General features: G+C 37.5%; 1 protein-coding gene and 1 pseudogene across 6 annotated transcripts in view; one reads left to right on the forward strand and one right to left on the reverse strand.

Annotated features, from left to right (window-relative positions):
• IARS2 (isoleucyl-tRNA synthetase 2, mitochondrial) overlaps nucleotides 1-27,710 on the reverse strand; it is a 77,183-nt gene that overhangs the window by 28,538 nt on the left and 20,935 nt on the right. For all 6 annotated transcript variants that reach the window (XM_027609751.1, XM_027609754.1, XM_027609752.1 and 3 more), the window contains exons 10-16: nucleotides 27,268-27,358; nucleotides 25,856-26,007; nucleotides 23,190-23,350; nucleotides 13,568-13,670; nucleotides 12,849-12,942; nucleotides 2,338-2,446; nucleotides 306-408 (exon numbers count right to left, since the gene is read on the reverse strand). In XM_027609751.1, the coding sequence (XP_027465552.1) occupies nucleotides 306-408; nucleotides 2,338-2,446; nucleotides 12,849-12,942; nucleotides 13,568-13,670; nucleotides 23,190-23,350; nucleotides 25,856-26,007; nucleotides 27,268-27,358 (813 nt within the window). The remainder of the gene's footprint in view (nucleotides 1-305; nucleotides 409-2,337; nucleotides 2,447-12,848; nucleotides 12,943-13,567; nucleotides 13,671-23,189; nucleotides 23,351-25,855; nucleotides 26,008-27,267; nucleotides 27,359-27,710) is intronic.
• On the forward strand, nucleotides 2,454-3,093 carry LOC113931762 (annotated as a pseudogene).

Here is a 27,710-nt window from a genome sequence, read left to right on the forward strand (position 1 = left end):
GATATTTTTGTTGTTTTACACTGAAATAACTACATTAAGGTTTTGGCTGCCAACTTAAAAGCGTTAGAACAAAAAAAGTTGTTTTTGTTTTTTTAAAAGATTTTATTTATTTATTTGAGAGAGAAAGAGAGTGGGGGAGAACACGAGAGCGGCAAAGGGAGAAGCAGACTCCCCACCAAGCAGGGAGCCCGATATGGGGCTCGATCCCAGTACCCTGTGACCATGACCCGAGCCGAAGGCAGACACTTAACTGACTGAGCCACCCAGGTGCCCCAAAACAAAAAAGGTTTTAGAGAACCACCTACTTGTCCTCCATTGATGACCACATCAGGATCAATGACATTCCCAAGAGACTTGGACATCTTTTCTCCCTTTTCCCCAAGGGTGAATCCATGAACCACCACTGTCCTAAGAAGACAAATCAGCCGTTATGATAATAAACATAGTTATAATGATCTCTTTGAAGATCATTTATAGCTTAAAGAGTACTTCAGCTTGAAAAAAAAAAAACAGGATTTTTCTTAACGGATTATGTATGAAAGCTTTTCTTGAAAGTCAAATTCTCAGCTGCTTATTTATCATGATTGTTAGACAGTAAGCTCTTATACGTAGAAAAATTTTTGATGTTTACATTCATACACAAATATTTCCTGAGCATCTATTATGTATTGATTTTGATCATTAAAATTAACCAGGAAAAAGTATGTCTTAAAAAGAGCAGATTATCATCTCAAGATTATTTTCAAAAAGACAATTTGAGACAAATAGATCTGTTGTTCTATTGGCGTTTAAAAGCATGTTATACAAGAAACAAACACGGAAATTATTCTGGGATGGATTTTCATTGTGAGACAGCAACAATCTAATAAAATTCACTACAGGAATGTTTCAGTTCATTAGCCACCTGTGGATATTACGAATATAAGGATATGTGACCTCAGGCTGCCTTCAATCAACGTAGAGTGCCCTTCTCTATATTCCTCCATGTCAAGTCTTCCCGTATTTCAAGATCTAGCTCTTCACAGATGTCCCCACTGTTCCAGTCAATGCTGTTACCTCTTGTGGGAATAACAGGGTGTACCAGTGACAAGACTTCTCTGTATTACTGTCTCCTTTGTCTCTCTCTTACTTCAAATTCTTATTTCTCTCATGAAACAAAAGATTAAGCTAGTAAAGATGTTTTATATCCAGACATACCTCGGAGATATGGCAGCTGTGGCTCCAGACTATTGCAGTAAAGTGAGTCAAAGGCATTTTTTTGTTTCCAGTGCACATAAAAGTTATGTCTATACTATACTGTAATCTACTAAGTGTATAATAGCTTTATGTCTAAAAAAACAATGTACATTCCTTAATTTAGAAATATTTTATTGCTACAAAATGGTAACTATCACCTGAACTTTCAGCAAATTGTAATCCTTTTGCTGTGGGAGGTTGATGGCTGCTGACTGATCAGGGTAGAGGGTGCTGCCGGTGGGGGTGGCTGTGGCAATTTCTTTTTTTTTTTTTAAGATTTTATTTATTTGAGAGAGTGAGCAAGAGAGTGAGCACAAGCAGGGGGAGGGGCTGAGGAAGTGGGAGAAGCAGGCTCCCCGCTAAGCAGGGGGCCCAACGCAGGGCTCGATCCCAGGACCCCGGGATCAGGACCTGAGCCAAAGGCAGACACTTTACCGACTGAGCCACCCAGGCGCCCCTGTGGCAATTTCTTAAAATAAGACAACAACGGAGTTTGCCACAGTGATTGACGGCTTTTCATGAACCGTCTCTCTGTTTCATGTGGTATCTGATAGCATTTTACCCGGAATAGTACTTTCAAACTTGGAGTCAACGCTCTGGAACCCTGCCCCTGCTCTCTCAACTAAGCTGACGTAATATGCTACATCCTCTGCTGTCGCTCCAACAAGCTCCACAGCCTCTGCTGTCGCTCCGACAAGCTTCACTCACAGCCTCTGCTGTCGCTCCAACGAGCTTCACAGCCTCTGCTGTCGCTCCAACAAGCTTCACAGCCTCTGCTGTCACTCCAACAAGCTTCACAGCCTCTTCACCAGGAGCAGATTCCATTTCAAGACACCACTTTCTTTGTTCATCCACAAGAAGCTACCCCCCATCTGTGAAAGCTGTATCAGGAGATCGCACAATTCAGTCCCATCTTCAGGCTCCACTTCTGATTCTGGGTCTCCTGCTGTTTCTACCACATCTGCAGCTACTTCCTCCACGGAAGTCTTGAGCCTTCAATTTGTAAAAATAAAATGCAGTACCTGCGAAGTGCAATAAAGCGAGTACCCAGCAGAAGTACTTAAAGTGTGAAGACTTGTTTAGCTCAGGTTTAACACTTACTTAAAAGGTGCTTTTTTCCTTGTTGCCACACTTGTTAATAAAGAAGACTGAAACCACCCGCCAAGCTGGTCTTTTCCTTCCAAGTACAAATCTGCTCTTTGGTCAGTACCTCAAAAACAAACATTAAAAAACACAGAAGTTAAAGTTAATTAAAACTGGAAAATGAAAATATGTATCAAAGTGTTAATAAAAGTAATCATGTTATTTATTTCCTGTGTCATGTTATACCTGAGATTTAAATTGCATTCACTTGAGCTCTTACCCCCACTGCCCATGAGAATAGCTCTTTCCGCCATCTTTCCATGCTGCCATTAACGGTGCACATGAATGTCCTGGCAGATGCTCTCAAGCGCATTAACAATGCTGAGAAGAGAGGCAAATGCCAGGTTCTTATTAGGCCATGCTCCAAAGTCATCATCCGGTTTCTCACTGTGATAATGAAGTATGGTTACATTGGCGAATTTAAAATCACTGATGATCACAGAGCAGGGAAAATTGTTGTGAACCTCATGGGCAGGTTAAACAAGTGTGGAGTGATCAGCCCCAGATTTGATGTACAACTGAAAGATCTAGAAAAATGGTAGAACAACCTGCTCCCGTCCCGCCAGTTTGGTTTCATTGTCCTGAAAACCTCAGCTGGCATCATGGACAATGAAGAAGCAAGACGAAAACACACAGAAGGGAAAATCCTGGGATTCTTTTTCTAGGGATGTAATACATACTTGCAAATAAAATGCCTCAATGGAAAAAAAAAAAGATAAAGAGAATAAATGTTAGAGTATGATCTCCTAACCATAGGCGACTAAAACACTACCTAAATTAGGGACTAATTAATAATTACCAATATCAATATTTCCAGTTACATCTTCTATGAAATTAGGGACTAATTAATAATTACCTAAATTAGGGACTAATTAATAATTACCAATATCAATATTTCCAGTTACATCTTCTATGAAATTAGGGACTAATTAATAATTACCTAAATTAGGGACTAATTAATAATTAGGGACTAATTAATAATTAGGGACTAATTAATAATTACCAATATCAATATTTCCAGTTACATCTTCTATGAAAATGAGCATCTAATAACTTTATAAATGAAAATACTCTATGTGATATTATAATGATGGATAGATGTCCATTATCCATTTCTCCAAACCCGTAACATGTACAACACCAACAGTGAACCGTAATGCAAACTGTGGACTTTGGGTGGTTATGATGTGTCACTTTATAGGTTCATCTCTTATAACGAATGTGCCACTCTGCTGGGGGAAGCAGACAATGAGAGAGGTTGTGTGCCTGTGGAGGCAAGAGGGATGTGGAAAATCCCTATACCTTCCTCCTGATGTTGCTATAAATCTCAAACTGCTCTAAAAAAATCAAGTCTTTCAAAAAAGATAGCAAAAGAAAAAAATGTGGCCAAATTTGTTGGGACATATGTATAAGCAAGGTTGAGAGCTACTTCTGCATTCAACAATAAACCACGGTTAATTCAAGAGTTAAAATAATCTGAGATAAAAGACCATTTGGCAAACATTGTAATTGTAAGTAACAATCATTTCAGTCAAGAATCATCAAGGGTGCTTAACCACTAGGTGAAAATTTGGTGAAAAAACAGGGTATTTCCAGTCTTAAAGTATCTTCCTGCAAGATACTTACTAATGCAACAATTCCTATAGGGAGATGGGGTGAGAAATAACCACAAGAGAGAAAGAGAGAAAACAGGATGATACCACCTAAAGGGATCAAAGTTCAACATCACCAGTAAGTCATCGTGTGACTTCTGTTAGGATGTACTGAAGGGGACACAGTATCTCTTCTGTGATATTCCTGCCCAAAATGCATAGTCTAAATCTCATCATGAGGGACAAACATAAAATGAGGCACCATCTACAAAATAACCTGTACATTCATGAATGTCAAGGACATGAAAGACAAGAACAAAATGAGACTAAAGTGATAGGACAACTAAATGCCGCAAATGACCCTAGGCTGGCTCAAGGACCCTTTAGATTTTTTTTCTTTTCCGATAAAGGACATTACTGGGTGAAAGGTGAGTAAGATCTATAGGTAAAAGGATGGAATCAGTGTTGATTTCCTGATTCTGATATTTGTATTGGTTATACAAGAGAGTGTTGTGGTTTTAGGAAATATACACCAAATTATTTAGGGATAAAAGAGCATCAAGTCTGCAACTTACCCTTAAATGGTTCAGAAAAGTGTTTATATATACAGAGAAAAAATATATAAAACAAACATAGTAAAATGCTAACTTTGGAAAATCTAGATGAAGGGTATGTGATACTTCTTTACTCTGTGACTTTTCAAAGTAAAATGTTTGCGTTTTTTTAAAGATTTTATTTATTTATTTAAAGAGAGAGCCTGTGGGGCGCCTGGGTGGCTCAGTCATTGAGCATCTGCCTTCAGCTCAGGTCATGATCCTGGGGTCCTGGGATCGAGCCCCACATCGGGCTCCCTGCTCAGCGGGAAGCCTGCTTCTCCCTCTCCCGCTCCCCCTGCTTGTGTTCCCTCTCTGTCTCTCTCTCTGTCAAATAAATAAATAAAATCTTTAAAAATTAATTAAAAAAAATAAAGAGAGAGCCCATGTGAGTGGGGGGGAGGGGCAGAGAGGGAGAGAGAGAGAGAATCTCAGGCAGACTCTGTGCTGAGCGCAGAGCCCAACACACACTCGATCTCATGACCCTGAGATCTTGACCTGAGCTAAAACCAAGAGTCGGATACTTAACCAACTGAGCCACCCAGGTGCCCCAGTTTTTTTTTGGTTTTGTTTTTTAAAAGAACATGAGGTCTTTGGGGAAGATTACTTCCATATTTTAAATCTAAACTCACAACTCTTAAGAAGCCCCCGCAATCCCCTTTAGTTGTGAAATGAAGATTTGTCCTTACGTCCTAATACTGAGGATTCAGTGTTGTAATTCTCATGTGACAATGAGCATCTGGCTGGAGCGGGAGACAAAATTAAAATAATTAAATCAAGCCAGTTCAATTCATTCAATATTTCTGAGCACTTATTACCCGACAGGTACTGTCGGGTAATAGACACTGGGAGGGGGGAATGTAAAGAAATCTGGTAGCTGCCTTCTTGGAGCTGATTACTAATGAGATGGATTTTATGTTACATAAGAAATAACTGTGTTGGGTGTCATCAAGGCAAAACTACAGCTCAGCCAGTCCATGCAGCTAGGAAAGTCTAAGAGGCTATAACAAGACAAATGCATATGTGCAGTAAGAACAAAATGTCTTAGCCTCAACATCTAGAGTGCTACGTCTATTCCCTACTCTTCTTCTTCCTCTCCTGATCTGTAACCATTTGTGACCCTCAACTTTTACGATGCTGGAGCTCAAATCCCCTCCCACCCAGAATGTTCACTTCTTGCTGGTGACCATATTTCGGATATGGCAACCTTCAATGAGATGATCAATAACAGAATGCTGGTGGCAATCCTCTCCTGAAATAAGTAGATAATGAAACAGCAAGTATCAGCAAACCCTCTTCATCTCTGACAGATGCCTGCTTGTGGGCTCGTGAAATGATCACTCACAATCCCTCGCCTGGCGTCAGACTACAGTTTTGTCCTCTTAGCACAGGTGCTGCTCCCAAGCCTTGATTAACAAACCTGAAACACAAGGGCTTTCAATCATCTCTAAAATCTCTGTCAGCCCTAAAGTGTCTAAAAAGCTGGCTGCTGCCCAAGGCTTTACAGGAGTCAGGACAAAAGCCGTCTGAAGATGGTACAGGTGCTGTATTCAGACTCCCGGGTCTGAGTCCCGGCTGTGCTGTGGACCAGCTGTGGGGGCTCAGCTTAACCTTCCATCGTTCCCACTTCTTCACTAAAATGAGGACAACACCAAAATCTGTTTACCTCATAAGATTGTTACAGAGACTAAAGAAGTGAGAGAACATGCTTGGACACAGGGAACAACCAGTAAATGTTAATTGTTACAAAGATAGATCACAAAGAGCACTGGTATTTCCTGATGGCAAATTCCGAACATTTTTTTCAAACCATTCTTATATGAAACAATACTCGTGAAAATGTGATTAGTTCTCCTAAACTATTTTAAAAATATATAGTCTCTGATCCTGTCCTGGAAATATATGTTGTAACATTCTAATAAAACAAGAGGATATCAGGCAATTAATAAGAGCACAACAAAACAGCTAATATTTAGCAAGGGTAAAGTCTCGATGTCTTCTCATTCTCATATACATGTTGAATTGCTGGAACTGGGTAAGAAGCAAATATCATCCTAGAAAAGGGGGGTGTAGTCCCAGAAAATTTCTGCAAGCCACAGCCTTTCAAGGTGGTGTGTGAAAACAGTGGAGAAAGACGGAGTGGGTTGGGGACGGGAGAAGATCGGGCACAGCAAAGTTCTGGACAACAAATGAAAAAATTAAAGCTTGTGTGAACTTTCCAAATGAAGATAAGTCTAGTCTTGGATGGTAAGAAATAGGAAGAAAAGTCAAGCTCAAGGGCTGGAATACTGTGGAACTACTGTACAACCTCATATAATGAATTACTGGGACTATTTCCTATTTTAGCCAGTTTATTTTTAGAAATGATTTTTTTCTAACAAATGGACATTCTCACTTCAAGAAATTGGTAAAACACTGATAAGTTCAAAAAAATAAAATCACATATATCCCACTACCTAGAGATTATCACTTTATTTCACTGTATTTCCTTCCAGTATTCTGTCTATGCTCATCAACATTTCTAGGAGTTTGTTAGCATATCAAGATAATTTGCCTGCATCCTGCTTTTTGTATTCTGCACTTTTAAAATGTAACATGCCCTGGGGCGCCTGGGTGGCTCAGTTGGTTAAGCGACTGCCTTCGGCTCAGGTCATGATCCTGGAGTCCCAGGATCCAGTCCCACATCGGGCTCCCTGCTCAGCAGGGAGTCTGCTTCTCCCTCTGACCCTCTTCCCTCTCGTGCTCTCTGTCTCTCATTCTCCTCTCTCTCAAATAAATAAATAAAATCTTTAGAAAAATAAAAAAAAAATGTAACATGCCCTTAGATAAAACCATACCCACAATTATTTTTCAAAAACATGACTGAATGGCTGCATATTACTCTGTCATATCAACTTATATCATATTGCTAAAGTCATTTATCTACACATGGACAATGAGCTACTGTGTCAAATCATGTACTGTCAGAAGTAACACTGTAAAAAAAAAATAACACCATAATGAATATCCTCACACATAATTCTCCATTCAGATCTGATTACTTCAACAGGAGAGATGCCTACAAATAGAATTTTTTTGGTCCAAGGACTGAAAACCACTCCAAAGCTCTTGATGCGTAATGCAAAAATTCTTTACAGTAAGTTTGCACCAAATTACATTCAAATAGCAATGTACAAGGCGGAGGAATGGTGCCAATTATTTCTCTAGTTTTTAATCTTTTATCTTTTTTTTCCCTGAATAGATCTTTTTTTTTAAGTTTTATTTATCTCTACCCCCAACGTGGCGCTTGAACTCACGACCCCGAGATCAAGAGTTGCATGCTCCTCCAGCTAAGCCAGCCACACACCCCAGACCTTTTAGTAAAAGAAAAAATAGGAACTTTCTTATGGAGGTAGAAATAAACTTGGGAGTTGTAAAATTCCAGGAAAAGTAACAGTTAACTATGTGGCAAAAAGTATTTTTATTACGGCAACTTTCTCTCCTAGGAAAATTATAAAAATTAGTATTTAGAGGGAATAATACACTGTTCAGAACAATAAACCTCTAAGATTATGATTTAGGCATGGCAGTAAATAAAGAATAAGCCAATTATTAAAAAAAAACTATCAAAGCAAATCAGCCATAAAACTTGACTAATCTATAATTTCATTACTAGATTTGTTTAACTTACCTTAATTGATAAATTTTAAGATTATTGCATTTAAGAAGGCAAGTTGTAGAACCAGCACAAAACCGTATTTGTCAAAACTACTGCTTAACCAATGTAAGATCTGAAAATAATTTAAACCAAAAATAATTTGTAAAAAATGTTAAAATATAATTATTAATTTTTAAAATTAGGCTTTTAAAAAGTATTATATATGTTCTTAAAAGGGTGACCTTTTAAAAAAAGTCATTTGTAAATCTAAGTTGCAAATCTTAGTTTCTCTTTCAAAAAATCATCTTATTTCTATTTGTTAAAAAAAAAAAAGAGGGGCCCCTGGTGGTTCAGTCAACTGAGCATCGGACTCTTGGTTTGGCTCAAGGCTTGCCCGGGGGGGGGGGGGGGGGGGGGGGGGGCCTGGGATGGAGCCCCAGGCCTGGCTCCGTGCTCAGTGGGGGGTCTGCTTGGGATCCGTCCCTCTTCCTCTCCCCCCCCTTCTGCTCTCTGGCATGCTCTCTCTCTCAAAGACATAAATAAAACCTGAGGGAAAAAAACAGAAATGAAGTAGAATAAGTATTTTAAAACACTAATTACTTCACTAGGTGAATGGATAAATAAGTTACGGCCCATCCAGACAATAGAATACTACTCAGCACTACAAAGAAATGACCTATCAAGCCAGGAAAAGACATGAAGAAACCATCGATGCATGTTATTAAGTAAAAGAAGCCAACCCGAAAAGCTACATACTCTATGACTTCAACTATATAATATTCTGAAAGAGGCACAACTACGGATAGTGAAAAGATCAGTGGTTGCCAGGGGTTAGCAGGGAAGAAGGGATGGAGGCGGCACACACTTTTCATGCAGTAAAAACTATTCTGTGGGATACTATAATGGCAGATACATGTCATTATACATTTGTCAAAACCCACAGAACATACAACACCAGGGGTGAACGCTAATGTAAACTGTGGACTCTGGATGATAATGATTTGTCAGTGGAGGTCCATCGACAGTAACAAGTGGACCTCTGTAGTGTTGGCTGACAGTGGGGGGGGGGAGGGGAGGCAGACTGTATGGGATTTCTGTACTTTCCTCTAAAACTGTTCTAAAAAATAAAATCTGTTTAAAATTTTTGAAAAACAATTATTTTTAAATCACTGCAATAATTAACGCCTTTGGTAAACATTTAAAGAATTTTTTTTAGGAATGATTCATTTAAAAATGCTATTCCCTTTCAGAAAGTGTTCCAGTTTCAGTTTAAGTACTATTGACTTGAACTCACAATGAAACAGGTGCTTGACCTGGTGTTAACATTCATAAGTCAAATCTCTTTCACTGCTATAAAACCTGTCAGCGAAAAGTAAAACCAGTTATGTATGCTATATTCACCAAATTCCTCTTGCACTGATGAAGACTGTAGCTAAATTAAGCTCAAAGTCAAGTTGACTTTATTTTGCAACAATGTACTCTTAGGGAAATATGCAGACACTGAATCATTTAGGAGAATCAATACAAGCATTTGAGAATGAAAAGTATAATAACCTTTCTCAGGAAAGCCTTTCTCTCTCTTCCTCTCTCTCTTTTCCTTTTAAGGAAAATCACCTTTGCTTTACGGCTTTTCGAACTATGAACTTAATTAGTATGTGGGCTCTTTCCCACTTCATTCTTTCTCCCTATATTTTGCAATTTTTTATTGCAAGAGAATAAAAAAAGCTCAGGAAAATGGGATAAAATATAAGCTAATTAACCCAATTCTTACTGACTGACCTCATAAGGTTTTTTACTGACTGATTTATTTAGGGGAAGAGGAGGAGGAAAAGGGCATCGCAGTGAAAAAGCAGAAACTACAGTTCAAAACTGGACTTGTGTATTATCTTTAAAGGTAGTTTACTGGGTGCCTGGGTGGCTCACATGGTTAAGTGTCTGCCTTCGGCTCGGGTCATGATCCCGGGGTCCTGGGATCGAGTCCCACATCGGGCTCCCTGCTCCTTGGGAGCCTGCTTCTCCCTCTGCCTCTCTCTCTCTCTGTCTTTCATGAATAAATAAATAAAATCTTAAAAAAAAATAAATAGGGCGCCTGGGTGGCTCAGTTGGTTAGGCGACTGCCTTCGGCTCAGGTCATGATCCTGGAGTCCTGGGATCGAGTCCCACATCGGGCTCCCTGCTCAGCGGGGAGTCTGCTTCTCCCTCTGACCCTCTTCGCTCTCGTGCCCACTATCTCTCGTTCTCTCTCTCTCAAATAAATAAAAATCTTTAAAAAATAAATAAATAAATAAATAAATAAATAAATAAAGGTAGTTTATTTATGTTCTGGTGGCCTTCCATGCAGGCAACACCCATGTTTAAATGACAAATCAATTTTCTTGCTTTGAATTAATTATCTAAATATGACAGAAAAAAATGATTTACTGCTTAGGTGCACTTTTACCACTCATTTCATTCAATGAAGTATTTCTTTTTTTTTTTTTAAGATTTTATTTATTTGACAGAGAGAGACACAGTGAGAGAGGGAACCCAAGCAGGGGGAGTGGGAGAGGGAGAAGCAGGCCTCCCGCCGAGCAGGGAGCCCGATGCGGGGCTCGATCCCAGGACCCTGGAGTCACGACCTGAGCCGAAGGCAGACACTTAACGACTGAGCCACCCAGGCGCCCCAATGAAGTATTTCTGTCACAGTCAAGTATTTGGCTAAGAACCTCACGAACTAGAAAGAGTAGGACTAAACTCCATCGGTGCCACTGACGGTAGCACAGGCAGGTCTGAATGTGTCTTCATGGAGTCTCCCCCGCCAACGGCTCTAAGTGTGAAGTGTGCTTGCTGCATGGAGTAACGTGAAACCATCCAGAAGTTACAACGCAACAACGCTTGTAGCGGCAACTCTCACCAAGGCCAAAAAAATGAATGTGCTCTGGAATATAAAGACACTACTTTGCAGAGGGCATACTTTTCTTGAAATTCAGGATGCTGCTCCAATGTGGTAGTAGATAAATAACTCTTCTTCCAATTTACAACACTGCTTCACCTGCCTACTTTATGTAGTATATCTGCCTATATTTTCAATATAATTTAGGAAAACAAAGTACTTAAGCTTGCAGTTTTTTCTCTTAGATAGGGTGGGAGAAATTTAAGAAATAATAGTTCTGAAAATTATTAAATAAAAATTGTAAAAGATTTTACCAATATGTAACTTATATGTGGCCATCATGAATTACCATATATATTTTAGCTGTAATATAGAGGAAACGTGAATTTACATGGATTTTGCTTTTCACATTTCCTAAGCTATTAGAAAGGCCCAAATGAACTTATTTATCTACTAGGAGTCATATTTTTACTAATAAAAAAAATTTTTTTTTAAATCAGAAAATGCAACATTTGTAACTATACTTGAGACTTCCTTTATTATTTCTTCATCCCTGGATGGTTTTCGTTCTTGGAGACATTTCAGAAGCTGAATGGCTAGCATCAAGTGTAACATCTGCATGTAATGCTGGGTCACCGTGCTTGAGCAAGAGGGCTTATGGTGTCCTTTCCTGACTGACTTCATTTTGCTTATTTATGGAACTTGTTTCATATCATACTGTTATTTCCTGATCACCCCAATTTTTACTTTGCAAACAAGCCAAATAAAATATCTTTATCGCAGAAAAAAAAAATAGTGAGGCCCAGTAGCAGAAGTACACCACAGGTAAAACTTGGGGACAATCCCTCACGATCCCTTAATAATGGCCAGCTGCAGAGACAAGCTACTTTCCCACATTCTCTTGCTCCAGAAAGCAAGCAAGATCTCTTGGGCCGAAGTTGTCCCTTAGCAGCAGTGTGAAGAAGTGTCTGCTCCATCCCCCCTCTCCTGCCACCTACCTCTTTCCTGTCTTTAACCTCATAGTGACTTCGAGCTTTATTCTGCAATTTACCTCTGTTGTTCACTTGGTATCCTTAAGCATATCTTCTTAAGCATCTAAACACAACCTCGAATGTGTGCCTTCTACTTCTCCCTTCTAACTCCTGCCCGGTCTCTCCCTTCTCTTTATTCCGGAAGTCAAGAGTGTGCCCCAACTGTGAGTAAATATAAAGTCAGTCAGCTGTCTGCATAGAGGGGGGGGAAGAGCTGTGAAAAGGCAAGGTTGTATAAGAAAAATGAGAACCAAAAATCAGGATATGTGAGTTCTAGTCTGATATTACCAAACTATGTGACCACCACCTAATTTGGCTCTAATTTAATCTCATTTCCTGTTCTGAAAAATGACAGGAATCAGACTGTTTCAGTGATTTCTAAACTTTACAGAACTAGTGCCTTGGGATTGCCAAGTGACTCAAGGAGAATGAGCTGGTTGAGTGGAGGAAGAAAATTCCCATGATTGATCTATCTTACATATTGTGGTTCTATATGAAATTTCATTTGGAAAAACAAAAAAAAGTTTGGAAATCATTAGATTAAATGATCTCCAAGAGCCCATTTAGGTCTAAAATTATACCATAGCAGGAGATTTTCAATTTTCTTCCGGGCTGCCCCCACCAAAAAAGGTTTTCTTCCAAATACAGAAAAAAAATATTCCTAGATTAACAAATTTCCTCTGAGTAACTTTTATATATTTGCAAAACTGCTCGGCTGGTTTATAATCTACTATTTAAAATTACCTGGAAGAACATAAGACCATGAAGTTCCACTATCAAACCAGATGTCCAAAATATCCTGACCAGGCACATATTCCAAGGCATCAGGACCACCAACCTAATAAGATAACATGAGAACATTTTAATTATGCAAAGATCACAATACATACAATAAGGACCAAAAAAGTCTTAAAAAAAAATCAAATGCTTACAAGCATTAAACTCACATTTTAAAATGAAATTTAAAACACTTCTAAGTATTTTGCAATTCAGTACAACCACCTCATTTGCAGGTAAAGATGACTACGGCCACTTCATTACACATTTACTAACATAGATATAAACTGTTTTCATTTCCTGAAATGATCTTCTAATTTGGATTTTTTTCATGTCTGATGCAATCGGTTAACTCGAATTCATACCCTACAAAATCCTGATGCACCAACATTAGGAACTACTCTCATACAACTGTATCTGCTTAGTCAACTAAATCAGTAAAAATCAATCTTGGCCCTCAATAAGATAACAAATAACCCTTGTACTCTACTGCTATATTAAATACGAAGTTTCTATTGTTAAACAAAAACGTCTACTCTCAAACTGCACCGGCTCCTAATTTATAGGGAATAAACTCATTAACTTTACATGATGATAGAACAATTTTTTAACTCCCAGGAATCCTTCATGTTGTCATTAAGTCACGTATGGCACATAGAGGCTGTTAAATACACATGGAAATTTACCTGAGATAAGACTTCTTCAGGAAGAAGTTGCTCAGGGGGGAGAGTCCACCAAACATCACTGCCATGTTGTTCCACTAGTTTAATGATATGCTCAGTGGTTTGGCTGTTTTAGGAGGGAAAAGGCAGAATTGCTCAATGAACTACAGTGATTAACACCGAACATTTTAAAATTAAAAAACCTCTAAAATAAAAAAAGAAAGAAAGAGAATAATTATTTTCCCCTATCTGCAGAATATTTTTTCCTATTTTTTCCTCCAAACCTTAGCGGTATTATCTTCAATTACTTGTCTACTTGGCTACGGCTGTCATCTTAAGTTCAATATAAATAAAATCAAATTGATCACATGTACCCTTTAAAAAAAAAAAGACTTCTTCTGATATCCCTGTTTTAGTTACTGATTTCCCTGTTTCTATCAATCTATTTTCTAACGAGGGGTATATATTCAAAACCTCCTAATTATCTCCCCCTTCCCTCCAGTCTCCACTCAAATTAAGACACCACCAATCTGTCAATTCTACCTTTGAAATATTACTCAAAATTTGTTCTTTGTTCTGTTCTGATACAATATTAGTCGAACCTTATTGTCTCAATACTAGATTGATGCAGTGGTCTGACTTTTCCTCTATTCTCATCTCTTTATTTTTTTAAAAAAGATTTGAGAGAGAAAAAGAGAGGGAGCACACACTCATGGGGGAAAGGGGCAGAGGGAGAAGGAGAAAGAGTCCCAAGCAGAATCCGCACTGAACTTGGAGCGGGACGCAGGGCTTAAATCTCAGGACCCTGAGATCATGACCCGAGCCAAAACCAAGAGTCAGACACCTAACTGATTGCACCACCCAGGCACCCCTCATCTCTTTAACTTAAATGACACGTCTTTGACAGCACTGTATTCCTAAAACTGCTTTTATCACACCAATCCCCTTTCCAAAACTTCCAGCACTTTGGGGACTAAGTCCCAATTCACCTGCATAAGAGGCAAGGCCACACTAGAGCATGACTTTGACAACAGGTATCCAGGCCTATATCCTGACTCTGCCACTTTTTACATGTACGACCATGCACAAGTACTAAAACTTCACATACAACCATGCACAAGAACTAAAACTTCCCGTACGACCATGCACAAGTACTAAAACTTCCCGTACGACCATGCACAAGAACTAAAACTTCCCGTACGACCATGCACAAGAACTAAAACTTCCCGTATGACCATGCACAAGAACTAAAACTTTCCGTACGACCATGCACAAGAACTAAAACTTCCTGTATGATCATGCACAAGTACTAAGATGTCTCTATGTCTTGGTTGTTCCCTCTGTTAAGGAGAATTCGTTTGTTCAAAAACGTTTACTGAGAACCTCCAGCATCTCAGACATTGTTCTTGGAAGTGGAGGTACAACAGTTCACAAGGCAGATAAGGTTCCTGCACTAATGGAGCTCACATTGTAGCGAGTCTAAACACTTCCCTCAGACTGCCTGTCAACTAAATGAGATGATCTATGAAAAACTTAGCACGTGCCCGACATACAGTAAAAAGCCAATAAATACACATCGAATGAATACTGTAATTGACCATATCTTTGGGAAGACACACAATTATAAATGAAAATTAAAATCAGGGGAAGTTTATACTAAATTTTCTCACAGGAATAATGTACTTTTTTTTTTTTTTAATTTATTCATGAGAGTCAGAGAGAGAGGCAGAGGCAGAGGTTCGAAGCAGGCTCCCCGCTGAGCAGGGAGCCCGATGCGGGACTCGATCCCAGGACCCTGGGATCATGACCTGAGCCGAAGGCAGACGCTTAACCATCTGAGCCACCCAGGCGCCCAGGAATAATGTACTTTTAATTTATTATCACAGCTTTATTGACATTACAACTTCCTCTAGTTGCTTTCCTTTGAGTCAGGGGACACATAATGGTCAAGAGTGTGGACCCTGGAACCACACAGCTTTGGTGAGGTTCCTGGTTCCACCACTTACTAGTTATGTGACTCCAGGCACAACACTTAACATTTCTGTGTCTGTTTGTAAAATGCAAATAATAATAGCATCATCAAGACAGCTATTATGGATATTAATTAAGCTTATATATAAAATGCCTAGAACAGTATCTGGCACATACTAATAAGCATTATATAAGCATTAGCTAATATTCAAACTGATTCTGTGAAGTCAGGTAAATTCAGACACTAATTTTGTTAACCAATTACCAAAACACATGCCCATATTAATATTTACAGATACTAAAGCTAACTTTTGAATTATCTTCCCTTCTACCACATTCCATTAATGCAAGTAACTAAGAATTAACTGCAGGCCCGTCAGAGTCGACGTACATGGAAAGAGTAGTGCGTAGGAAAAGCTTTACATTCTTAATCTGGATCTGCTTCTCACTAATGATGACTATGTAGGGCAAATCATTTAACCTCTCTTGGTCTGATAATTCGTAGATAAAATGTTTATGAAAAAACTGTTGTAGGAAGCAAAAATCAAATGGGTATTACGAATGAGACAGGCTCTCAAAATGGAAATTCCAAATACCTAAGTTTGTATACTAGGAAGGATAGACTAAAAAAGCATAATGTTATCAGCATCTATTTTAAAGAGAAACAACAACAATATTAAAATGGGCACAAGTCCTTATTTCTTGTAGTCATACATTTTCAATGGACTTTAACAGTAAAGATAAACTTTTGTGATAGGAGACCATAAAAACTTTGTGCAATACCTAGTTATATGACAATATTTAGTTACATATTACTATTTTATATAGTTTGCACAGAACATTTTGACAGTTAAGAAAATCGGAATACACCGGAAAAGAAAATATGAATAACGTAACTCTATTTTTCTAAAAGAACCCCCTCTACAGAGATAGTAGCAAAGTACATTTACACGTACACAATTACAGAAGATAAAATGTTCATACCAATTCTGAAACACTCATAGAAAGGAATGATTCTAAATATGAGTGTCATTTTGATGTTTTATTTTTACAAATGTTATCAGTAGGCTGTAACTTTAGGTAAACAGTAAAATAAAACAGTAAAACAGTTTTAAATGTGCTGGAAATAAGTAGATTAAAAAATAACACAAAACCAAAAGCAAATAGTTCAAATTTCATATTAATTTAGGAAATAAGGAAGAGATATTAGGATTAATATTATTAATCAAAATAAAAGCATTTAGGTGCATACCACACATTGTATTTTTCAAAGCACTTTACCAGCACTTACTAAACAGTAAGTAACATAGTTAATGCCAGGTCTTAAAACTGTGTGTCCTAAATCATGGTTCAATTCTGTTTTTACTTCTCTAACTCATCTATCAAGACAACCACTGTAACTGTAAATTCACATTCCTGTTCTCCGGGGTTTGCTAAGCAAAGCCAAAAAGACTCTATTACCCATGCCCAACGAACCCCTGACCCAGAGATGAAGTGAGGGAACCAGTCAGTCTCCGGAGATTAGAGTGTTGACAGAATAAGCAGCAAGTCCAAAGACCAGATTCTACCTGTGAATTATTAGGTACTGACAGGAATACGTGATAGTATTTTTCTGAGCTTCAGTTTCTGTGAACACTGGGAAATGCTGTCAGAAAGAAGGCTATGTGAAAAATTTTATTCTTAAAAAAGGAAAAAGTCCTAGTATTATACTCAGTAATCTTAAAATTATAGATGATGCCCATCCATTTTAGAAGACCAAATTCACCTCTAATGAGATGAAGTTCTTTTTTTATATCCCTAACTATCAGATAATTCAATGAAGTTTTAGAACTATAACTAAAAATACCAAACAATAAAGAAAGATCCCAATTTTGCAGCTGACAAGTTATTAAGGCAACTGTAAAATCCTACCAAGTTTAGCCAACCATATCCGGTCTAACTAAAATTGAAGCTTTGTTATATTTTCTTATAAAGATATCAGTAATTCACTCACATATACAATTTTTTAGTGTAAGAAGCATTTTATATATATCTTATTTGCAAATATACTTTTTTAAAAAAACTGGTAAGTCTCTTGTTTCAGTGAGGAGGAAAGTTAGATTTTTTCTTTTAGTTTACCTAAGAATATTTATTAAAAATGACATAACCACACAATGTTATCTACACTAATGATTAATTCTTTTCATCTTACTTCAAAAAAACTGTCATAAGTAAAACTACATATTTTATGTAGTGTAAACGACCCAGTATTTTCCCTAATAACATATGCATGTGAATCTGGACGAAAGAATACTTTTTTCAATGTATCCAAAAGAAATATGACACACTTTAAAGAGGGGAGGAAAGAAGCTCTGCCTCATTAACAGGGCAAGTCTCACTAATATTTACAGCAAGACTTGCTTCCTTACTTTGTATTATGAAATATAAAAATATCATGTACTAAATTTACCTCAATAAGCATTATGTTCTGTAACTCAGTTCTGTTTTGAGATCTTAGAACACTATATTACTTGTATTTTTGAAAAAAGGAAAAGAAGCTAAAGACAATTCTGGAGTTTGAGGATAAAAACTGAACAAAATTTATGATACATAAGAATGCAGACTTCAAAGACAACACTCTCACAATCCAAACAAATCAAAATGTAAGTGCACAGATTTGGTACTAAAAAGTGAGAACTTTTTCTTGACTTGTACTCTGATGATCTGAATGACCCTAAAAAATTGTGGCAGAGAATTTTAGAAACAAAATTTTCAATAAAAATAAATATATACTGGCGACCTACAAACTTGAGGTAACTATCCTAGATTATAAAATAAAGATAAATTTAACGTTAGTTCAAATAAAAATAAAGATAAATTTAACGTTAGTTCAAACAAAATCTGAGAGGATAATCTGGAAAAGAAATACAAGTAAATGCTACACAAGTGCTTAAAAGATAGTCATTATATAATGCTGTAGCAAAAACCCAGAAACAGCCAAATGTCAGGATGGGCTACATTTATTTGATTTTCATATGTAGGGAACTAGGCAATTATTAGGGGCTAAGCTAGCATTTTTAATGGCTGCACATTCATTCTTCCAAAACTGACTTAGATTATTTCTGTCATCATGGTCCTTTATAATCAACTGTATGAGACAGCCTTAACATATCTATCTTCATACAAGAGACATTAGTCTTATTTCCTTATGGATAAATATTTTACAAGTGTAACTGTTTATAATGAAACAGATTTTATGCTTTATAAGGTTTTTAAAACAATTTTAAACAATATTTGTTTTAAAACAGTATGTATTTCCTAGTGATACTGAACATTTTTCATAAAAAAAAATATAAGGAAAAAGTCAAAATTTGTCTTTGGAAATTTAAGAATTCTTTCCTTATGTTAATAATATCCTATACTTAACACAAACCTACAGTTAACTTATAACCTAAAGATCAGTCTAAATTACTGTTGATAAAAGTGGGTGAAACCACTTATCACTAAGTAATCTATATACTTCCATTTTAATGCTGTATTTCATAAAGCAATAAATCCGTCATAAAACTTTGTACTTTATGCGAGGGCCTTATCTAAACACATGCATTATGTGTCCCTCCTTAGGTTTCAACCAGTGAAAATCCACTGGGTAGTATGAGCAACTGTAACACCATCCAATCATTCTAGACTTTGATATCAACTGAGCCAAAGGCTTATTTAGCATGTTATCAGAAATTAAGCAGCATTAAGATCTACTAAGCAAGGAAGAAACTGTTGCTGTCATTCTGTTTCCTGTGTTTTGTCTTTATTAAAGGAAAAATATTAAGGATTATAAGACAACTTTTCTTCTGCAAGTTACTGGAGTAAGAATGAGGTAAGAGGCTAAACGTTTCCAATTTATTTACTAAATGTATACATTTAATTCTAGAACACAATGAAATCTAAAGGGGAGATTCTATTTTTAATTTAATCCTATACTTAGATTTTAAAGGCTACAGGAAACAACTCTGGAGAAAATTATTTTTATTTAATGAACATTATAAAATTTTTTCACCAAAAGGTCATTATTATTAACATGAGCAAGAGGTAGTTAAAGCTAGCACTCAGGGGCACTTAAGTGAGGCAGTCGGTTGAGCATCTGACTCCTGATATCAGCTCAGGTCATGATCCCAGGGTCTTGGGATTAAGCCCCGCATCAGGCTCCACACTCAGCGGGGAGTTTGCTTGGGGTTCTCTCTCTCCCTCTCCCTCTGCCTCTCCTTCCTGCACACTCTCTCTCTCTCCAAAAAGAATAAAGAAATCTTAAACAAACAAACAAACAAAAAACCCACAAAAATCTAGCACTCAAAATGAACTAGAAATTCCTTGATTGCTTCTTGTCAACTTCTCCTAATTTCCAGAAATCAGGAGCTACATTTCCCAAATGCATAGATTATTGCATTAATACTCTTGAATTCATATAATCATCCAAAATAAACAACTTCTTTTCCTTTCTAGGTGGCGAATGTTCCTAAATTTTACCTTTTTTAATGCTAAAAAGTATTTGTCTTTATTAAGTAGGAGTAGATTTCTACCTAAATTATAATGGCAGATTCAGAAAAATCAATAATGTTAAAGTCAGAAATGGAATTATATCTTGAGCAAATACAAATGTGAATATAAAGTGCAGATGAGAACATTAATTCAAATCAAAATTAAACATCAGAGTTTCAAATCTACCAGTCTCTAAACCTATTCAGAGCATGAATAAATCAAGATTTTTTTTTTGTGAAACAAGTATAATTAAGGCTTTAACTTACAGACTTTCATCCAAAAAAGCAGAAGGAATCTCTGGTATGCTTAATGGGGTTATCAAGTGTAACAGCAACTCCATGTGGACTGTGTGCCAATTTCCAGTGGAGATGCTGTTACTTTTGATGGTTACCAACTCACTACAATAGAAAGATACGATCCAAGAAAGACAGAAAATCATAGTCATTTGATTCTGACTTGCTTACGGAGGAAAAAAGATAACCTTTCATGCTATCTTTAAAAACTCACAAATAATTAAGAATTAATACCTATCTTCTTAAGTCAAGTGTCATGTCACATGAAGGACCCGACAATGGAAGAAGATTGGAGTCATCACTAAGAAATGGTGTACAGGAAAATGACCTATGAATTGACAGATAATTTGGCTAAGTTTGTCTGTCATTTTTGTAGGCCAATATCCTGTATATCTCTCCTACTTCAAAATCAGAATTCAACTAGCATCATGCGAGCAACACAATGGGAGATGCATGGAAAACAATCTGTAACATAATCATATGAATATGTCGACTATAAATAAAATATAAATAGCACCTGATGAAAATTTGCTTGTGTTTTTCTGACAAAGCTCACATTTATTTCACCAATCAATGTACCATTTTATTGTCATGATTAAATAATGGTCAAATAAACCAATTTGCTCTTCTTACTAATATATACATATGTCCACCTGAATCACTTTGAGGGAATTCCCTAAAGATCCTGTCCTCAAATGCTACAAAAAAAGAGAGAGAAACAATGACAATGTCTTATAAACATTCCTTAAAAGAAAACTCTACAGTGTGAAATTTTAAACAATTCTTGTGTAAATTTATCTGAACTTTAAGGTATTAAGGTATCATCTGACCATGCTCTCAATTATAAGAAGAATGTGAGCAATGATATTTAGGACAAAGAGCCTTAGCTCTCCAAACCGAAGTAATAATACTGAGGTCGCCTTACAATGACTTCCTGGCCTCTAACCTCTAGTTTCTTTTCCTAAAATATACTCTTACTCCTCATGCCTATTTAAAAGTTTAAACTACTTGACCTAGTATTCAAGACTCACTACAATTTGCCCCAACCAATCTTTCTTGGTGTTTATCTTTCTAAAACCCTCCTCAACACCCCACAGTCCTATTATGGCTCCTATAAAAGTGCTATGCTTTCCCCTCTCCGTGCCCTCAGCTCCTGCTGAACTCTCTACTTACAAAATACTTTGCCCTGTTTCCTACCTACTCTTCAAGCCCTTACTCAAATGCCATATCCTCTGTGCATAAAGCAAATGAGCTGTTTTATGGTTTGATATTTGCCCAAGGCAGAGCTCTAGTTCTTCCCTGAGCCATGTTGCCATAAGGTGTCAGATCACCCATGAAGGAATGATAAAATGTGTATTTAAACTGAAAAGAAACTGGGGCGGCTGGATGGCTCAGTTGGTTAAGGGTCCAACTCTTGATTTCGGCTCAGGTTGTGATCTCAGGGTCAGGGGACTAAGCCCCATATCAGGCTCTGTGCTCAGTGGGGAGTCTGCCTGAGATTCTCTCTCCCTCTCCCTCTGCCCCTTCCCACTGCCCCACTCATACACGCACACACACTCTCTCTTTCAAATAATCTTTTTAATTTTTTTTTCATTTTTTTAAGGTTTTGTTTATTTATTTGACAGAGAGAGATATAGCAAGAGAGGGAAACACAAGCAGGGGGAGCAGGGGAGGGAGAAGCAGGCTTCCCACCGAGCAGGGAGCCCAATGTGGGGCTGGATCCCAGGACCTTGGGATCATGACCTGAGCCAAAGCCAGACACTTAATGACTGAGCCACCCAGGTGCCCCCCAAATAACCTTTAAAAATAAAAATAGGGCGCCTGGGTGGCTCAATTGGTTAAGCGACTGCCTTCGGCTCAGGTCATGATCCTGGAGTCCCAGGATCGAGTCCCGCATCGGGCTCCCTGCTCGGCAGGAAGTCTGCTTCTCTCTCTGACCCTCTTCCCTCTTGTGCTCTCTCTCATTCTCTCTCTCAAATAAATAAAATCTTTAAAAAATAAAAATAAAAATAAACAGTAAATTGAAAAGGAACTTTCACACAAAAAAACACTAAGAACTACCTAATACGTGGCTATAGATGATTAAAACAAACAAACAAAAAAACCCACCCCACTTTAATAAATTTTAAAAAATCCCTAAAATACATGCATTCATAAAAGGACCACCTAAAGAAACACGGATAACGCTGACAACGAAAAGTAGAACATTTTCACAAAAATTCTGATGAACCCCAAAGTAGGGACATTCAACTCTACATCTACAGTGTCTTGAACTCCTCAGTCAGCACCCATAATGTCACTTCTGTTGAAACGGACAGTAGCCTAGGGACACCAGGGTGGCTCAGTAGGTTAAACATCTGCCTTTAGCTCACGTCATGATCCCAGGTCCTGGGATCGAGCTCCATGTCAGGCTCCCTGCTCAGTGGGGATCTGCTTCTCCCTCTCTGCTGCTCTCCCTGCTTGTGCTCTCTGTCTCTCTCTCTCTCAAATAAATAAATAAAATTAGAAAGAGAAAGAAAGAAAGAAAGAGAAAGAAAGGCAGGTAGGCACAGTAGCCTAAGGTAAGAGAGGGACTCTAATTCCTAAAGAAAAATTGCATACAGGGATCCTCTCCTGAACGCTGTTCATCTTTGGATTCCTGACACCTGATTCTATAGGTCAAAGCCTCTGCTTGTAAGTATCCATACTGAAAAAATATAGTTTTAAAATTTCAACCATATGAAAGCATCTTTTTGAAATTATATTTTATTCCCCCTGACAAGACTGAATATGTGATTTAACATGCATCAATTCTCAACAGTCCCTTTTTCTACTTTTGAAGAAAACACAGCTCACTTTAAAATACTGAAAAAATGTAGAAAAAATTCTACCTGTTGATCAAGAATTCATCTTTTGTCTTGTGATGAAACACAGGGATTGGAACACCCCACACTCTCTGCCTTGATATGCACCAATATGGCCGTCTGTCCAACGTTTCAACCATGGCGTTCAGTGCAGATCCAGGAATAAATTTCACCTTTTTTAACAATTCCTGCAATTGATTCACAAATCAAGTCCAGTGAGAGTAAGCAGAACAAATTTCCCAGAACTGCCACGATTTAGCCCAGTGGTTCTTTATTTTGGATGTTCATAGTCATTCACATGTCTCCCTCCCCATGTCCAAAAACTAAACTAAAAAACTACAGATTTCAGACCAAATGAACCAAAGTGAAAACAGGGCCACAATGGATCTAATAAATAACATCAAGAGCAGATTTCACCATTTGAGGATGTACAAGAGATTGTATACTAACTTCCAAGCACTCGAGATCAAAACTGGCAATAACAAGGTTAGCAGAAGCATTAAGTTTCATCAAACTGTTGTTAAAATCTATTCAAACTTGATTTCAATGATAATTTTTAAGTACTTAAAAAAAAAGCTACCATCTGAGGTTAATAAACAAGGATTACAATAGAACCTAATTTCACATAGTATGGTTTACAACATAAGAAACACTTTCTCAAAGTCACAGTTACTTCCTATGTACTTACTCTCTTTCAAGAACCCCCCTGCCTCCAGCCCCACAAAAAGTTGTTTTTTATTTAATTCATTTGTCAATTACCAAAAGATGAATTGTATAGGAAAATGTCTGGTAATAATCCCCAGAAAGGCCAAAATATGTTAACTTCATTTTTGAGAATCTCTCTATCCATTATTTAAAGCATTTTTCTAATTCCAGAGTGATTTAAACATTTTCCTCACTTAACCTGAACTACAAGAAATCCTCTCCCTGGGGGTGCCTCGGCAGCAAAGTCGGTTAAAGTCTGGACTCTTGGTTTCTGGTTTTGGCTCAGGTCATGATCTCAGAGTCTTCAGATCAAGCCCCAAGTCCGACTGTGCACTCAGCGGGGGGAGTCTGCTCAAAACTTTCTCTCCCTCTGCCCCTCCCCGCTGCTCACTCTCTCCCTCCCCCCACCCTCTCTCAAATAAATAAATAAAATCTTTTTTTTTTAAAGATTTTATTTATTTATTTGACAGAGAGAGACACAGCAAGAGAAGGAACACAAGCAGGGGGAGTGGGAGAGGGAGAAGCAGGCCTCCTGTGGAGCAGGGAGCCCGATGTGGGGCTCGATCCCAGGATCATGACCTGAGCTGAAGGCAGACACTTAACGACTGAGCCACCCAGGCACCCCTCAAATAAATAAATAAATCTTAAAAAACAAAACAAAAAAAACCCCTCTCCCCAGAAACCCTTTCCAGCGCCACCTACTGGCAGAATTGCAACATCTGCAATTCAATTTGATTAATACTTGGTTTAAAAATCCAAGGAAAATGAATACAGATTGCATATTTGATTTTGTTAAGCAATAACACTTTTATAAAACAGTAACAATAGCATTAGAATTACATTTAAGTAGTCTTTATATTTCAGATACACATGCTGAAATATTTATGGAAGACACAAGGCCTGAAATTTGCTTCAAAACAATCTAACGGGTAAGGAGTAAAAGGCAGGGGTGGCAGGACGGGCGAAGACAAGAATAAAATTGGCCAAAAGCTGATTAATGTTGAATTTGGGTGGAAGAAACATGGAGTACATTATTTTATTTCCACAAAGAGGAATTGAAAATTGGCTATAAAGGACAATTTAAAAAAAAAACAACAAAAAACACTTGGCTCCAGCATATTGCATCAAACTTAGATGTTCTTCAATAAAAAAATCTGTTCAGAGCTGAAAGTTACTAATCTTAACATTTACAACAAAGGAAAACAGGCTTCACAGGAATGCAAAAACAAACAAAAAAATCAGTCCATATCACAGTTGCCCACTCTATACAAATACAGAAAATGTAAATTGCTTGCATAGGTTCAAATTGCCAGGCCAACAAATAAACCAACTCATTGCAGTTACACATTAAGATGAAAGCAGTAAAGCTATCTTCATTATCAGCCTGATTAACAAATAGATACTGGAGCTCTTTCATTCAATAGATTAAATTGTTTACGACACACACACACAGATAGATATTTATAGTGAATGACAGAGCTCAAATACATATTAATATTTATAATACCCATTTTTGTAAAGTATTTGTTAATTCAAAGCAACAATTTTTCAAATTAATTGCAATTTCAATCTTAAGGAAGCACAGGGTTTTTAGAGAGTTTTACCAAATGTTTACTATATGCCAGATACTGTTCTGGAGCTTTTATTCACTTACCCCATGGGGTAGGCATTATTATCAACTCCATATACATGAGGATACTGAGGTTCTAAGGTTCACCTCCTGAACACAGTTCTGTCCTAATGCTATATTACTTTCATTATACTGGGCCAGAAATTTGGACAAGTCCCTTAGCCTCTTTAAGCCACACATGTATAATGAAGGAACAGAAATCCAAGATCCTTCTAAAACTACAATTTTATGAAACCAAATCACCAAATCGTAATAGCAGCAATTCCTTCCTTTCCCCAAACCCTACCTCAACTTCGCATGCAACCCTTTCACCTGAGGGAATAAAAACCCAACACTCACAATAGGCTGTCTCTTATACCTTGGCTGTGGCCTTGATATCTGTGATATTTACAAACCACTGCTTGCTGGCACGAATAACCACTGGTTTCTTAGTCCTCCAGTCATAGGGATAGCTGTGTACCAATTTCTCCTCTTTCAACAAATGCTTTGAAGACTGAAGCATCTTTATAACTTGAAAAAAATCAGTAACAATTTACATTAGACATAATTAAAAAGTACAATGAAAATCCTACTAACTCTCTAATTCCCAGAGTACTAAACCTGGACTAGTAAGTGCCAGTTGGTAAGAGTAGCCACTTACCAGCTGTCAAGCATAATCTAGGAATCTCCTGGCAAAAAAAGAAGAAACTATAAAACCTTAATTAGATTCCAAATTAAGCCATTCCCATGGTTTTTCACTGCAAAGGAAAGATAAATAGGATAATATCTAAAATTCTACATTTGAAATTCGTAGTCTTTCATACTATGAATCTTAAAGTGGTCTCCAAAGAATCCACAAGAAACCAGCTATAGTGGATTGAATTTTATCCTCCCAAAAGATAATGTTCAAGTCCTAACCCTTAGCACCTGTGAATGTGACCATTTTTGGAAACAGGGCCTTCGCAGATGTAATCAAGTTAAGATGAGGTCACACTGGATTAGAGTGGGCCCTAAATCCAGTGACTAGTGACCTAATAAGAGAGGAGGACACACAGAGACACACAAGAGCGAAGGACATGTAACAATGGGGGCAAAGATTAGAGTGATACAGCTATAAACCAAGGACTGCTAAGGGTTACCAGAAGCCACCAGAATCTAGGAAGAGGCAAGGAAGTATTCTTCCACCGAACATTCAGAGGGAGCGTGGCCTTGCCAAAACACTGATTTCAGACTTCTAGCCTCCAGAACCATGAGAGTAAATTTCTGTTGTTTTAAGCTACTAAATTTACGGTAATTTGTTACAGGAGTCATAGGCAAGTATTATAGCACGTTTAATTAGCCTTAGTCCTAGTGTGGGCAAAGGAAAGTCTTCACAGTACCTGGTCCTTGGATCCATAATTACAAAAAGTCAGAAAGCCGAGTCAGGCTGGAGGATCCCGAAGATTGTAACACATAAACATTGCTAACATGTGCTCAGTACAAGGGTTATAAAAAGAAGTCAACATCTACCCTTAAGCTTGATTTTATCCTTCCACAAAACTCACACTGCTGTAGCCCTAAAATAATATCACTCCCTGTTGATTGCCCTGCTTTGCTTAACCACATAGAGCAACTTCAAAACAAAAGATGACGAAGTCCCAACCTCCATTTTAAACCACGTGGCAAAATAAAATACAACTTCAGATTTTTGTTTCTAATGAAAGTGTACAATGGGAGAACAGCCAGCAAAGCTTGCTGCTGGCTGCTTTTCCGAAAATATGTATTTATGATTACAACATACACAACACTCACCCACATCTGTTCCCTCTTCAAGGACAGCCTTGTTTTGAAGTTCAGGACCTGCAACATCTGTGAAAACTCCATCTTCATCCACTAAACAATCCTACAAAGGGTTATTTTCAAAAATTAAAGTACCAAAACATTTTATCTTATAACAATCCCCAGTAAAACAACATATATAAAACATCTCAGTATAGTCTTTCACTACATTGAAAATGTGGGTACTTCTTATGCAATTAATAGAAATTTGTGGATTTATACATTTAAATCACAAAAGGCAAAGGTCTTATTAAAACATATACCACAAGTTTTTTTTTTACTTTTTAATTTTTTTAAGATTTTATTTATTTATTTGTCGAGAGAGAGAGGGAGAGAATACACAAGCAGGGGGAGTGGCAGGCAGAGGAAAAAGCAGGCTCCCACTGAGCAAGGAGCCTGATGTGGGACTCAATCCC

Source organism: Zalophus californianus, chromosome 10, assembly GCF_009762305.2.
Source record: "Zalophus californianus isolate mZalCal1 chromosome 10, mZalCal1.pri.v2, whole genome shotgun sequence".
In the NCBI taxonomy this organism is placed as follows: Eukaryota; Metazoa; Chordata; class Mammalia; order Carnivora; family Otariidae; genus Zalophus; species Zalophus californianus.